Source organism: Poeciliopsis prolifica, unplaced genomic scaffold (assembly GCF_027474105.1).
Source record: "Poeciliopsis prolifica strain line A6 unplaced genomic scaffold, Auburn_PproV2 SCAFFOLD009, whole genome shotgun sequence".
NCBI lineage: Eukaryota > Metazoa > Chordata > Actinopteri > Cyprinodontiformes > Poeciliidae > Poeciliopsis > Poeciliopsis prolifica.
The window spans coordinates 7,139,649-7,153,424 of record NW_026562384.1 but is presented as its reverse complement, the minus strand read 5'-3'; the positions used below and the strand labels follow the sequence as shown (position 1 = coordinate 7,153,424).

The 13,776-nt window shown below is 41.4% G+C and overlaps 2 protein-coding genes across 2 annotated transcripts; one reads left to right on the top strand and one right to left on the bottom strand.

The window, feature by feature from the left end:
- The first annotated feature begins 128 nt into the window (after window positions 1-128).
- Window positions 129-11,125, top strand: dok3 (docking protein 3). The gene is made up of 5 exons (XM_055034482.1): window positions 129-396; window positions 5,018-5,308; window positions 5,551-5,641; window positions 7,968-8,155; window positions 9,264-11,125. The coding sequence occupies exons 1-5, from the start codon at window positions 340-342 to the stop codon at window positions 10,095-10,097; spliced, it is 1,461 nt and encodes a 486-aa protein (XP_054890457.1). The 5' UTR covers window positions 129-339; the 3' UTR covers window positions 10,098-11,125.
- A 50-nt stretch (window positions 11,126-11,175) lies between these two features.
- atoh1b (atonal bHLH transcription factor 1b) lies at window positions 11,176-12,288 on the bottom strand. Its single transcript, XM_055034533.1, has one exon. The coding sequence runs from the start codon at window positions 12,242-12,244 to the stop codon at window positions 11,498-11,500; it is 747 nt and encodes a 248-aa protein (XP_054890508.1). The 5' UTR covers window positions 12,245-12,288; the 3' UTR covers window positions 11,176-11,497.
- Between the last annotated feature and the right edge of the window lie 1,488 nt (window positions 12,289-13,776).

Below are 13,776 nucleotides of genomic sequence, written 5' to 3'. Positions count from 1 at the left end.
TATTATGTACAAAATTGAAGAAGTGTCGTGAGTTTCTCTACGAGGAAGTTGATGTGGTTGCAAAAGAATTCAAAGGGAAGTTGGACTCAAGAAAACAGCAGCACACACAACTTGTGTGTCTTTTCTTTTGTAACGGGTTGCATATGATGATTTTTAAAACTCTTCCTTTAACCGGGGGCACAGGTCGACGGCAGTATGACAGCAGTTCATGACGTCAAGGAAAAAGTCAGACTTGTGGTCGACGAGGCCTAATTTTAACCTCATCACTTGTCACATTTTTCGCCACATCGCAACAACTGCTGTCAGCGTGTGAACAGTTTTCATCCAAAGCGTACGAGCATGGAGGTCATTTTCAAAGAAGGGATGCTGCATCTTCAAGGGGCCAAGTTTGGAAAAGTAAGTTGAGTTTTTTGCCACGATAAACGATGAGAAAAACTCTGCTTTCGTTTTATTGCACAGCTAAACAGTTGAGTGTCCAGTTCTTAGAAAAGGTAGAGAAAGTTCAAACGGACATGGTGCTGCAGCAGAAGAGCGCTCTCACAGTATTGTCGTTTGTGCTGTGTGTTACGGCACAGTGTTCTATTTTTTGAGATTATTTTAAAAATAATATAGATGTCAGTAATGCTATCAGGTTATTAGTCCTCTCATAGATAAACTTCTCCAAATATTTCGAACTAGATTGATACGAACAGAATGGTCTCTGTCACTTTTCTGCAGTAATAATGGGCCAATGTGAAAACTCATGATTACCTGTATGATTTTTTTTTCTTAGTAGGATTTAGAGGCTAAATGAGTGATAAAATAATACTTGGCATTTCTACAGAAGCGGCGTTCTAAGTTCCATTTCAGCTTCCTCAATCGTAATAAATAGACGTCCAAAATAAAATCATTAAAAAAATTAAAAAAAACTGCTGCAGCCACATGAAAATAGTACACCAAGTTCAGTAAATTTAGAATTCAACACCCACATACAGAATTGTGTATTTATTCACATGTCTGCAGTGCAAAGGAAAAAAAAAATGAACCAGTCCCTCAGCTCCTCTTACACATTTCTTCTGTTTCTGCTTTTTGGCGAAAGTGAGATGTGACGAAGTACAAATACTTCGTTACTGTACTTAACCTGTTTAATCCCAATTTTTTTCTTGCAAAATAAGTACATTCTTTTCAATCCTTGGACCTCCCTAACACATTATATTTATGAATTAATACATTTTATGTTGGTTATGTTAATGAAAATGTAGGTTTTACTGCATAGTCTAAATTACACAAATATGGGCTATTTAAACGTATAAAAATAAGACAAATATAATAGGTACATAACCTAACAAAGAATGGTTAATGGAGAGTTCAGAAATATTTTAGATGCATAAAGATTCAATGCCACATCCAGCAGATGTCACGTTCTCAATGTGCTGAGTGACCTTTGACCTCATTTGGTCATTTCATCAATGATATGAATGTTATGGGATTTTTGTTCCAAAACATCAAGTAAAATATTTTATGTAGCCTTAAAATATTTATTTCATGCAATCTTTAGATTTTTAAAGGTGTGGTGAAGCTTTGACTTTTCAGACTAAAGTTTAAAATACTCCCACAGAAAACCAAGTCACAGGAGGGAAGTAACGAAAATAATTGCAGTATTTTGAGATATAAAGTAACTGAAAAGTAAGAATGAAAATGACATTTAAAGAAATTTACAGAAATAAATGAAGTAGCTTTAAAACAAGTTTCTCTAAAAAGCGTTTTCTTTCAATCAGTAAAGCAATGAACCTTTTAACAGGGGAAATGGCATTTCATTGTAAACCAGCAAATATGGATCTGTAAAAATCTGGAGCAGAGATCGGCTTTAGTGGCAGCTAATGCTCCAACTTTTATCTTGCATTTTTCTCATGCGTTTGGTAGATTAAATTGTTACTTTTTAATAAAATGAAACGATCATTTGATTAGCTGATGTGGCTCAGAGAGCGACAGCAGTTTGGAGCTACACTGTGTTTGTGGTTTTCACATTACAGTGCTTTAGTGCACCAAGTGGAAAAAAGATTTATAACATGTGGTGCACAGTGTGAGAGCTTCTCACACTATACAAGTCATAAGAATTATATAAAAATTATATATATGTATTTTTTAAGCTAACCAGATGGAACCAAATGAAGAAAACGCTCCTGTTCCAGCCATCCATTGTCTATGCCTGTTCAAACATTACATTTTTCAACCATATCAGAGTGAAGAACATCTCTTCTGACTGTGCTGTGCAGCATTTGTTCAACGTTGGGGGTGTTTCTATGGTTCTTGGAAATTTCTAATCAAAAATACACATGCAAGAGGAACTCTCCTAATACTACCTTGTCATTGCTGTGTTTCCCCCCCAAAGTGAGACGCCATTTGATTTCAAAGAAATTTGAAAGGGGAAGAGCCCACAGCAGCATCCGATCGATGCCTGTAGAGGAGCTGATCCAGTCATTTACACGTTCTTTGCGTTATTCAAATCATTCCCTTCCCGGTTCTGCATGTAAGCTTAAATCTAAATCGGATCAGTCCTTCCAGTTGCCCAACTTATTTATTTTAAGTCAGAGTTTAATTTACTACCTTAGTTTGTAGTATGATACCAAGTTCTTTTAAAGACCTGACTGAACTTACTTTTGGTTGATTAAAAAAAAAAAAAAAGACAAATATAAATACATGATAACTGAACAGATGACTTAGAAGAAAAGCAGTAAATGTTTGTCTTACTACAGTTCAAATGTGGGTTTTCTCAGATCAGTGCTTTGCTGTAAAAACATGAAACTTGCTGCTTCTTTGGGAGTAAGTGAAAATGTTCGCTGCTTTTGGGAAAATGTCTGAAAAGTAAAGGACTGTCACTATGAATTAAATCTAACCTGATTATGGCACCAAACGCAACTAGAAGTTTGTTAAAATGGTCTGATGGCCAGAAACACTTAGCAGAGTGCAAGTTTTTACAGTATTGTTTTGCAAGGTCTAAATTTGGTTTTCCAGAAGTTGCCGAGAGGAAATAATGAGCTGCCTGTTAAAAACTGATGCTTTTAGATACACTTTCGCACCTTCTTTTTTTGACCCCTACTATTAAGGTCACTTCTGCTTTCTGCAGTGTGTGAGGCCTCATGGATATGTCAGAAATTTGGTATAATTCCATCCTGCAGACTCAACCATGAGAAGAAGTGTTACAACACAAAATCCAGACTAACTCAAATAAGACTCGTTCAGAAAATGCAAAACAGAACAAACTACAATGCAAAGAAAGGTTCCTAAAATCAGTTTCAGGTTCTACACCAGAGGTGTAGGTGGTGATAAGTGAGGCTTTCCGTTCTGGTCTTTGTAACAGAAACCATGTGTCACCTGTAAACTTTTGACTTTAGTTTTCACTTCAGCTCTGTGAGTACGATGAGGATTATCAAGATGTGTTCAAACAACAGCCGGTGGTTTACCTGTTAATCACGCTTCCTGTACGAACAGTGCAAACACACATTCTGTCGCCGCACACACACCCAATCACACACTCTGGCATTGAGCTCAGTCTTAAACAACAATTACGTAAAGGTCCATGTAATTCTATTTGAGTTTTTTTTAGAATTTAGCTTCATCCATCTTTCGATTAACGCTCACCGACTTCCCCATACCTGCTTAAAATCATGCAGCGTCATGCTGGATGGAGATGTAGTTTTAAACTGATGCTGGGGCCAATAAACGTCTTCACTGCCCTGTTTGAATCCTGTCTTCCAGGCTTAAGAAAGAATTTTAACGTTTTCCACGTTTGATGTGACGTGCGATCATCCTCAAATTGTGATACTGATTCTGCTTGTCTGATTACTTGAAAAATAACTTTAAATCAGGCATTAAGCACAGCCTTCATTAAGTATACGTTTCTGAATTGAACGTATTTTTAATGTTAGTCTAATGAAATTCTAATCATTAATGTGTTTTAATTTGTACATGGAAAATCCTCACTACTGTCGGCATTAAAAGCCTTAAAATCATCAATTCGTGCAACTCATCTCCATAATGTATGGAGTTACTGAAATAAATAAACTTGTCAGTAATATTGCAATATGACAGTCAAATCTTTTAGAAGTATGCACACTTTCTGAAGCAAAAGCAATTTTTGATTAATTTCAGCTTTGAGTTTTCCTGAGTTCGAACGGCACAACTTGCGTGATTGTGATGAGCCAGAGTTTCCTGATCTTTTGTTTGTTTGCATCCTTTACTTAACTCTGGAGAGAGGTCGCAAACGATTAAGAAAAAAAAAAAAAACCTTCACTGCATGACAATATCACTAGAAGATGCAGATCAGAAGAAGGGTTGCAAAAAGCATTGCGCGTCACCAAACAGTAGATCATAAGCGCTGTGAAAAGTGGTGATGGCAGCGTCGTGACCTGGAGTTATCTCTCTTCTGACTGAACCCGGGTGAATTCATAAACAGTTTGAATGACGAGCCAGTTTGGACCCCGAACTTCCAGGTGTCTCATAGAAATCTGAAAGTGAAGAGGGGCTTCGTTTGCTGCATCACTGTGAGTCCAGGCAAACATTGAAATCGGCGACAATATATGTTTTCAGCAAAAAAATGAAAAAAGGAGGCGAGTTTTTTGAACGCCGTCCCAGAGAACAAACCTAAATCCAAGAGCAAATACATGAGATGACTTGATCGCTGTGGACAAGAGATGTCCACCCAATCTGAGAGAGTTGGGAGACTTTTTCAGACGAGTGAGCAAACAAAGTTCAGATGTTGAATGTTGAAACATTCCATGATGTATCTCACATTAATGGTCTCAGTGTTTGAAGTTTAGAAATCTGAACTTTTAACATGGGGCCATAGCCTTATCAGATCCATTGTTTGTTTGTTTTGTTGGCAGGTAAGTAAGTAATTTAGACTAGACAAGCAAAAAAGTCATTTTTAGAGTTTAAATGACAGCTCTAGCATTATTTTGCCTTCTGGCTCCCACTTTCAAAATCTGTCGCCAATAAAAAAAAAAGAAAAATAAAGTCTCCTTTCTTTTCTTGTCAGAAAACATGGCGGAAAATCTGGATGGTGCTTTACAAACCCAGCTCCATGGGTGTGGGTCGGCTGGAGTTCCGCTCTATGTCCAACAGTGAGCAGCTAAAGGCCGGCCGACAGAAGACACAAGAGAAAAAGGTTGTGCGCTTAAGCGACTGTCTGAGCGTCACCCCTGCTGCCAAGGAGTCGTGCCCGGCTCACTGCACGGCCTTCTACCTGAACACCACACAGCACACCTACACCTTCGCCTCCGTGGAGAGCCAGGGCTGGATCAGTGCTCTCTGCAGTCTTGCCTTCCAGGTATCAGGCGTCTCCTCGTCACAATTTGGGAAAAATGCTCAGAACCCCCCACCCCCACAGCCAGACATGATAAGAACATGGGGAAGTTGAAACATTATCTGGAACTTCTGCCACTTCTCCAATTCTTGTGCTTGCACAAGCCATGTTCTTGCTTCCATCTTACCACTCTGAAGTCATAAAAAGCAGTGATAAGAGGGAGGCGTTTACTCTGTGTAATGTTTACTGTGCCACCGTGTTTACAGAGGGATCCTGGAGACTCAGAGAAAGGGGATTTTGAGGAAGCGAATGGCCTGACCATGGAGGATAATGACCTTTACTCGTCTTGGAAAAGCGGTAATTCCCATCATTTGCAGCATTCATCCAGTAGGATGAGCTCAACACTGCACTGTTTCTGCTAATTGATGATGTATTGCTATGCATCAGCAGACTCCTGCTGAAAAACTGGAAGATGTGCTTTATTCAGAAAATGAAACAGCAGAGCGAAGAGTAATACTGCATTTTTACTCAGGATAAACAAGAAAGTCTAAAATATCACCTTGCCTTTCATTTTAAATACTTTCAGGCAGGGAATTTCCACTGTGAATTTATTAGCGTACATTCATAGTGACAAAGATCATAAGAATCATCACAAAATAACAAGAACCTAAACTTTGCCAGGTTCTAAAATGATTCGGTGCTCTGCCTATAAATGAATGAAATAGAAAATGGTTTCCACAACACTGTTACACAGCGAAGAAAAACAGAACCAACATATGAAAACTGTGTTCAAAAATCTTACCACAGCCCTACTGCTTCTGAACTTGATCATCATTAACCCTCTCAGGCTCAAGTTACTTGAAAAGACTGTTTAAGTTGTTGCAAATCTGCAACCCCTGCCTGGAGAGGGTTAAGTGTGACCACTTGTGTGAAAGCAGGAAGTGCTGCCAGTGTGTTAGCATGATGCCAAGCAGACACCAGCAATGACGTTAGAGAGGGAATTGATGTAAACATGGTTATTAGGTCATTTTTTGAAAACTCCATCAGTTTTTATTGAGAAAAACGATTATATTCAAGATCATTGCCAGAGGGTGCTCGGAAAAAATACTAAAAGCAAACAAACAAAAAAAAACCTGTGATTGATGAGCTTTTTTGGCTTGTTAGTTGTGAGAGGTCATGATGATGAGAATTAGAAAAAAACTGTCTTCTTTGAAAGTTTTTTTTTTCCCATGAGAAAGCATGACTTTGTTCAGCAAAACGGCATCTGATGAAACAATTTTTTTTTTTGTGATGTTTGGCCACAATAACCTACACTATATTTAGAGGAAACCAATCACAATATCAGCACAAACACCTCATACTAACCAGTGAGGAAGAGAGGAAGAGGGCGTGTTTTGGGGCCACGAGGTCCGGGTCCCTCGGAGTCACCAAGATGACCACAAGCGTTTTGTTACCCAAAGCTTTCAAGAGTGAAATTAAACCCCTAAACTAAAGCTAGCTCCAAATAACAGGACAGAAATTGTAAACACATCAGCAAATCTGCAGCAGAGTATGCCCAAAAGAACAACATAAAGGCATTGCAATGGCCTACTTAAAGTCAAGGGCTCAAACTAATTGAAACCCCAATGAACTAAAGTAGCTGTGCAGAAGAGTTGGCCAAAACCCATCCTCAGTGACATGAGTGACTGATAAAATCACACAGGAAACAACAATTTCAAGCTACTGTTAATCATGGGGTGGAGCTTTTCATGCAGATCTTTTCCCACCCCCATCACCTTTCTCTTAGTTTCATCAATTATGACTCTTTTGAAGCTGCTGGATGTTTTTTCCACACCTCAAAACCATATAATCTCTTGTTATGGCCTAAAACCTAGATCTGAATTTAGAGACAATGTGTTTTCTTTTGGTTAGAAAGGAAATAACAAAAGAAGATGGTGGTTTCCTTCCCAATCTGCATGTGCGCTAAAAACATCCCAAGAAGTTGAACTGAGCAACAAGAAGTGCAACACCTCTCATCGTAAACAAGTGTAAAACACCTTCCCCTTTATCTTTAGTCCGCCCCACAAACTGTTCTCACCCAAGTACAGTACAATATCATCATCAAAATCATAAAACGGATTATTGTCCTTTAACCTTAAAAACTCTTCAGTACTCTCTCTTTTGAAAGATTGAACTTTTGCTTAGATAAACAGATACTTTTTACAAACACCAGGAAGTCTAGCTCTCACCATCTCTTCACTGTAATGTAGTATAAATACCTGGATGATTAGTGTCAAACTAGTTATCACTTTCTAAATAAATGTATGACGACCAGACACACACAAAAAAACAACACAATAAGTTCTAAAACTCGCTGAAACTCGCGTTATTCGTCAGAAGCAGCTAAGTGTGCTCATTTGTTCAGGCGTTAAAGCTCGAACGCTTTTGGCATCAGCAAGTACCGGCTTATAAAAATGCATTTCCTTTTCATTTCCGAACGGATTACATTCCCAAGTCACCCGGGTAGCTCAAATGCATGGAGAGATTAGCAGAGTGCAAGTAATTTTAAATCTGACTGTCTGTTTGAGAATGTGGTGTGTGCTTGTTTCGTTTAATGACACTCCGCTTCTCAAGAGCTGCTATAAAAAGTTTCTTGGATTTGCTCGGTCCTAATCTCCCTGCTGGGTTGTTTTCTGACGTGTAGAGCCGACACTTCCTCCTGGCCAGCACAAAGTGAAGGTTCTGGGCACGGATGCGGCCAAGAGGTGCAAACTGGCCGGGGAGTATGTGGTGTTCACAGACAGTGAGGCCTTGGAGCTCCTCGATGTCAACACAGGTGGAGTCATCTACAGCTGGCCGTACAGACTCCTGCGCAAGTTTGGACAAGTGGAGGTAAAGGTGTCGTGACCCTCATTAATTCATCTGAATGCCTAAAGATTATCAGTGAAGTCTTTGTACGTACAATGTCCTACAAAATTAATCATGCACTTTTTTGACGACTAAGAACAGCACATGACATGGTTTTAATTTAAAATAATAATCTGAAAGTATAGCATTGGCCTCTCGTCCAGCTAATGTTCTGGGTGAGAGGCGGGTTCACCCTGGACAGGTCGCCGGTCTGTCGCAGGGCAACGCAGAGGCAGACAAGACAAACAACCAGACACACACTCTCACACTGAGGGAGAATTTAGAGAGACCGATTAACCTGACAGTCATGTTTTTGGACTGGGGGATGAAGCCGGAGTGACCGGAGAGAACCCACACATGCACAGGGAGAACATGCAGAAAGACCCCAGGCCGGGAATCGAACCCAAGACCTTCTTGCTGCAAAGCAACAGTGCTACCAACTGCGGCAGTTAAATAAAACACATTTGCATTCTCCCCTCTCTCCCAATCAATACTTTTTTAATCACAATTATACCTGCAAATATTTTGGGGTTATGTTTCCACTAGCTTTGCACAAAAATAACTCACGCCCGTATAATTTAGGTGGAGAACATCTTTGAACGTCTCTGTTCAAGACGTGAAAAATTCTAGACTTTGACTGGGCCTTTTTATCGCACCAGTATAGTCTTCTCAGACCAGGATTGTAGGAAGGTTTGAGGCAAACAATACATCTTCTATCCTGGCTGTATTTTTGGATCACTAACGTTGTCTTGCGAACCACTGATGCAAGAGCTGAAATTAAACTGAAACACAGCTGGACTCTATTTTATTTTATTTTTATTTTTTGCCTTCATTGTATTTTACGCTGACCAGTTCAATTCAAAAATGCAATCAGAGTAAATGGGGCTGCTTACAAACGCAGGTCACACGTTTTCGATTTTTTTATTCAAAAATGTTATGTCACACTTCACTTTGTAGTTATTAGCTGCTTTGTGTTGACCACATAAAATCCCAACGCCAAACAGTGAACATTGTGGTTGTAACATGACACGATGTTACCCTTCAGTATTCGTAATAATATGCTAAATATGAATTGGTTTGATTTTGATTGCAGGAGGGCTTCTGCATCGAAGCGGGCCGTCGCTGTGATTCAGGAGAGGGAGTGTTCACCTTCCTGACCCGTGACGGTCCCCAGATCTTCGAGGCTTTAGCGAGGCAGTGTTCGCTGCAGAAGAAACAGGGTGTCAAGAAAAGGTCATCATTTGACGCGGCCTCTGTCGCCCTTCCAGCCACGGCCGGCCAGACCGACGCGTCTCCAATCTACAGTCTTGTGCGGGTTCGTTGTGACAAGGAGGACAGTTCTGTCAGCCAATACTCTACGTGTGATCTCCCCTCCGAGGACAGTATGAAGCACATGTGCCTTATCCAGCCTTATCTCTCCAGCAGCAAAGAGGAGGTGGGAGAGGAAAGCAAAGAGGAGGACGAGGAGGAGGAGAAGAAAGAGGAAACCGAGGGTGAGGATGATCGGTGTCATTCCCTTGAAGCTGTAGATGAGGATAGCGACACACAGGACACCATTTATTACAACTTGAGGAAGACCACGCCTCCACTGATGAGAAAAACTGAGATTGGTGAATTTCAGTGGATGTGCAGTGAGACCAAACGCTACTCCTCCTCCTCCGACCTCCATTATTCAAATGAGCCCTCTTGTCTTCCCCTCACCAATGCGGATCACTTTGCCTCAGCACGACCACAAAGCCTGCATCTCCCCCCTGCAGATGCCTATGAATTTGTGGCGTACAACGCACAGGCAGCGGACGACACGGACGACCCGGAGGAGGCCATCGGCTCCACCGTCCCGTCTGAGACCCCCGGCAGTTTCAAACACAGGCTGGCAGAAATCATTTCTAAGGATCTGGCGAAGTTCCAGCCTCCTCTTCCCTATTGAGCAGGCAGCCCCACGTTTTACAGTAGGCTTTCAGCTCACAGACTGACTGGGAAGAGCCGTTTCAAACATGATGAACTGTCACGTGCCATAATTAGTTTCTTTACAGCTCGAAAATCCCTTCCACTGGGCGCCTGCTGTCAGGCTTCTGGTGCTTGCAGATGTTTGTATGTTTTTGTGCTTTGAAAATGGATCTAGAACTGCCCTTTTTTTTGGAGGAGGAGGTGAGGGGGATTTGCAACAACGAAATGTGATAATTGGTTTTATTCTTTGCAGCTTGGACATCAGAGAAGCGTTGTATCTTTTAAAGCCACTTTGCTTGGCCGGGTGAAGCAGAAAGCAGCTGTTTATCAGTAAAACCTCGAGCTGATACAGCGTTGAGCTCTCTAATATTTTGTCACATTACAAACCAGAAACTTGAATGTAATTTACTGGGACGTGACCAACACGAAGGACCTCGACATTGCGAAACGAAAGGAAAAGGTTGCATGATTTTCTAAATTTTTTTCCAAATGAAAAGAATAAAGGTTTGTCATGGAGTTGAGTTTAGCTCTCTTTGCACTCCAGCCGTCGAGTGCCACCGGCCTGCAACTTTTAGAAGCAACCCTGCTCCAACAAACCTGGACCAGCAAGTTTTAGAAAAGAGCTAGAGTGGGGGATGCATCAAAAAGTTGCAGGACAGTGGCAGCCAAGGACAAGAGTCACAGACCACTGAAAATGATTTAACACAATCGATCATTGCTCTGCACTGTCATGTTCTTCTTTGTGTTGGTCTTTGACAAAAAGGCCCAGTAAAAAAAAATTTGGTTTGTGGTTATTAATGTGGTATCATTTGTGAAAACTTAGCTATTATGCATGCATATCATTGCAATGTATTTACTAACCTAATGACTTGTGCACCAGAAAGGGTCATTGTCTTCTTATCTTATCAATGGAATGTATAGCTTACTTATAAATCAACTAGTTTGTATCATAAATAATCATTGTGCTTTGGTATGAATTGTGCACATATTGCTGGAAGTGATACATAAATAAATTACAATGCACACCCATTAATTCATTATATCTTTATTGTAGCAAAACAAAAAAACAAAAACTCTCTCAGAAAATACAGATTAGCTACTCTTAAATAGAAAAATACTTGATTTATTTCAAAATTAAAAGCTGGGCTCCAACCACAGACTCTGGAAAATGCCACAGGTTATTGTTCAGGACCTTAAAGTGCAGATGAAGGCCTCTCTTAGTTCATCGAGAGGAAACCAAGTCGGGATCTCTGAGAAATGAATGACTTCTCTTCACTTTTGAAATCCAGCAGTGCAGCATCTCATCTATTGGAGACGGCGCGGAGGAAACTGCAGCTCTGCCGCACTGAACCACTTAGAGATGAACTGCTTCTCTGTCTGTCACTGTCTCCCACTCTGACTGTCCTCCGTGTCGCTGAGATTCGAGGATTCTCCGTCACTGCTGGAGGACGCTTCCGACGTGTTGGACTCCATCACAGATGAAGGTCCCAGGATGATCAGGCGGTTGATGGATTGGTCTCTCTGCTGCTGCTGCTGCTGCTGTTGCTGCTGCTCCTCTCCGGCCAGCAGGACGGCCGGCTGCGCGGCCGCGTCCGGCCGGATCGAGTGAATCAAGTTCCTCCTGGGCGTCTTCTCTGACCCCGAGCGAGGGCCTCTGGACTCCTGCTGAACCACGCCGGCCAGCAGCTCAGACAGCTCAGTGATGTAAATCTGCGCCATCTGCAGGGTGTCGTACTTAGACAACTTCTTCTCGTTTTCCAGCGACGGAATGACGCTCCTGAGCTCGTCAAAGGCTTTGTTCAGACCGTGCATCCGCCTGCGCTCCCTGGCGTTGGCTGCGACGCGCCGGTGTCTCTGAGGCCCCAGGCCGCTCCCCTTGTCTCCATCGGATGCCCTCGCGTGACCCGTCTCTGCGGACGCGCACCCGTGGAGTCTACCCACCGACCCGAGTTTCTCCAGTGAAATCCCAGCCTCTGCGGCGTCGTGCGCTTCCCTGCGCGAAAAGCCGCGGACCGAATTGGAGGAAATCCACGTTTTGGAGCTGGTGTGGGCCAGATTTTTCTGCTGCAGCAGGGAGAAGTCCTCGGGGTACTCTGGCCAGCCCGGAAGCTCTGCTTTCGCGGTCATCGTCAGTGACAGCCCGCGCTCGTGCAGTGCAGTGGAATTGCGCACGGGATTCTCCGCGTCTTTTGGAGAGGTTTGCTCGGCGTCGCCAATTTATAGAGAACTCCCCTCAGTCACCTTGCTGTCACTCCCTGCCCAGTGACAGCCCTGCTGTCTCAGGAGAGAGCAGCCTCTGACCCTGTCAAAGAACAATCAGACAAAGCTTGACTTTTTTCCTCTCCTATTGTGCTTTGTAACTCAATCACGACCTTGTTGTTATCCTCACACATGAGGGGAGCTGGGGTATTAATCATTCAGGAGCGTGGTTGGCACTGGAGGTCCAGAAAGTTTGGATAAAGGAAGAACTGGGTGTAACATCTCTCTTACTGGAATGAAAGCAAACTTCGCAAACACAATTTTAATGGCTGAATGCAGACCATGTTACAAGTGTGCTTGCCAAGACTCAACGTTATGCACAACCACTTTTGAGCTTGAACTGAAACGAGAGCTACATTGAAAAACAAACAAACTGTTATAATTCACCCAGTACATTTGGCCTAGCAGTTTATTTTGAAGGAGCTCAATCAACATTCTGAGTCGAAATTTTGCAAGATTTATGGCAAAAAGGTTCTCAAATAATTATGTATTGTAATATATCCAGAAGACTCACCACAGAAAGAGCGAGTAAAATCAAATATATCAAGTTTGACTTGTATTTTAAAATAGTAAACAGTAAATATTGCTTCATTATTCAGCGTAGTTATCAAGAAATTTATTGTGCCAAGATGGCATGAAAATATTTTCCCTGACAACAACAGATGAAGGTGTTTAAGAAGCTCAACTTGCTAGTAAGTTTGACTTGTGGTGCTGCTAAACCACCTGAAGCTGGATCCAAGCTCAAATTTTTAGTACAACAGAGAAACCTTTTCAATCACAAATATGACGGCAATTTTTCAAATATAATACAAGCCGCAAAATCAATGTCATTTTTACTGCTGGTAACAACACACAATGACTGAGAATTAAGTACTTTTCATCTTCTGTTAAATTTGATGAACCTTTGAAGATTAGCAATCAAAATAAAGTGCTGAAGTTGGTATGATTCAACCACTAATCAACATTACATTTACAATATAAAATCCTTGATAAGAGTGTAAATCCATTTAATGACTGATGTTTAATACCACCCAAAAAAACCTTCTTACGGTGGTTAAAATAATTGACAGGGTTAAACGTTGGTGAACAGCAATCCTTTCTGGATTCACCATGAACCCTCATCAGCCATGGTTAAAATGAATTTGAGTATTTTTCTGAGCATAAGGCTAACTATTGGCTCTGATCTCTGAGAGAGGGAAAGGGAGATCTGAAGAATAAATGCATGCTCAAACAAACAGTGAAAAAAAAAGGCCAATCTTTCCCTGATTATTTGCAGAAGAATAATAAAACGAACAGGTGGGAGACAAGGCTGAGACACACCTGTCTATACAGCCAAACCATGATAACTGATAAGTTGTCTCAAGGCGATTTATGAATCATTTAAGAGCAGGACGAAAACA

Coding starts and splice junctions, on each gene's coding strand:
- dok3 (XM_055034482.1), top strand. CDS start 340: ATGGAGGTCATTTTCAAAGAAGGGATGCTGCATCTTCAAGGGGCCAAG. Junction 397..5,017: donor AAGGGGCCAAGTTTGGAAAA/GTAAGTTGAGTT, acceptor TTTTCTTGTCAG/AAAACATGGCGGAAAATCTG. Junction 8,156..9,263: donor GCAAGTTTGGACAAGTGGAG/GTAAAGGTGTCG, acceptor TTTTGATTGCAG/GAGGGCTTCTGCATCGAAGC.
- atoh1b (XM_055034533.1), bottom strand. CDS start 12,244: ATGACCGCGAAAGCAGAGCTTCCGGGCTGGCCAGAGTACCCCGAGGAC.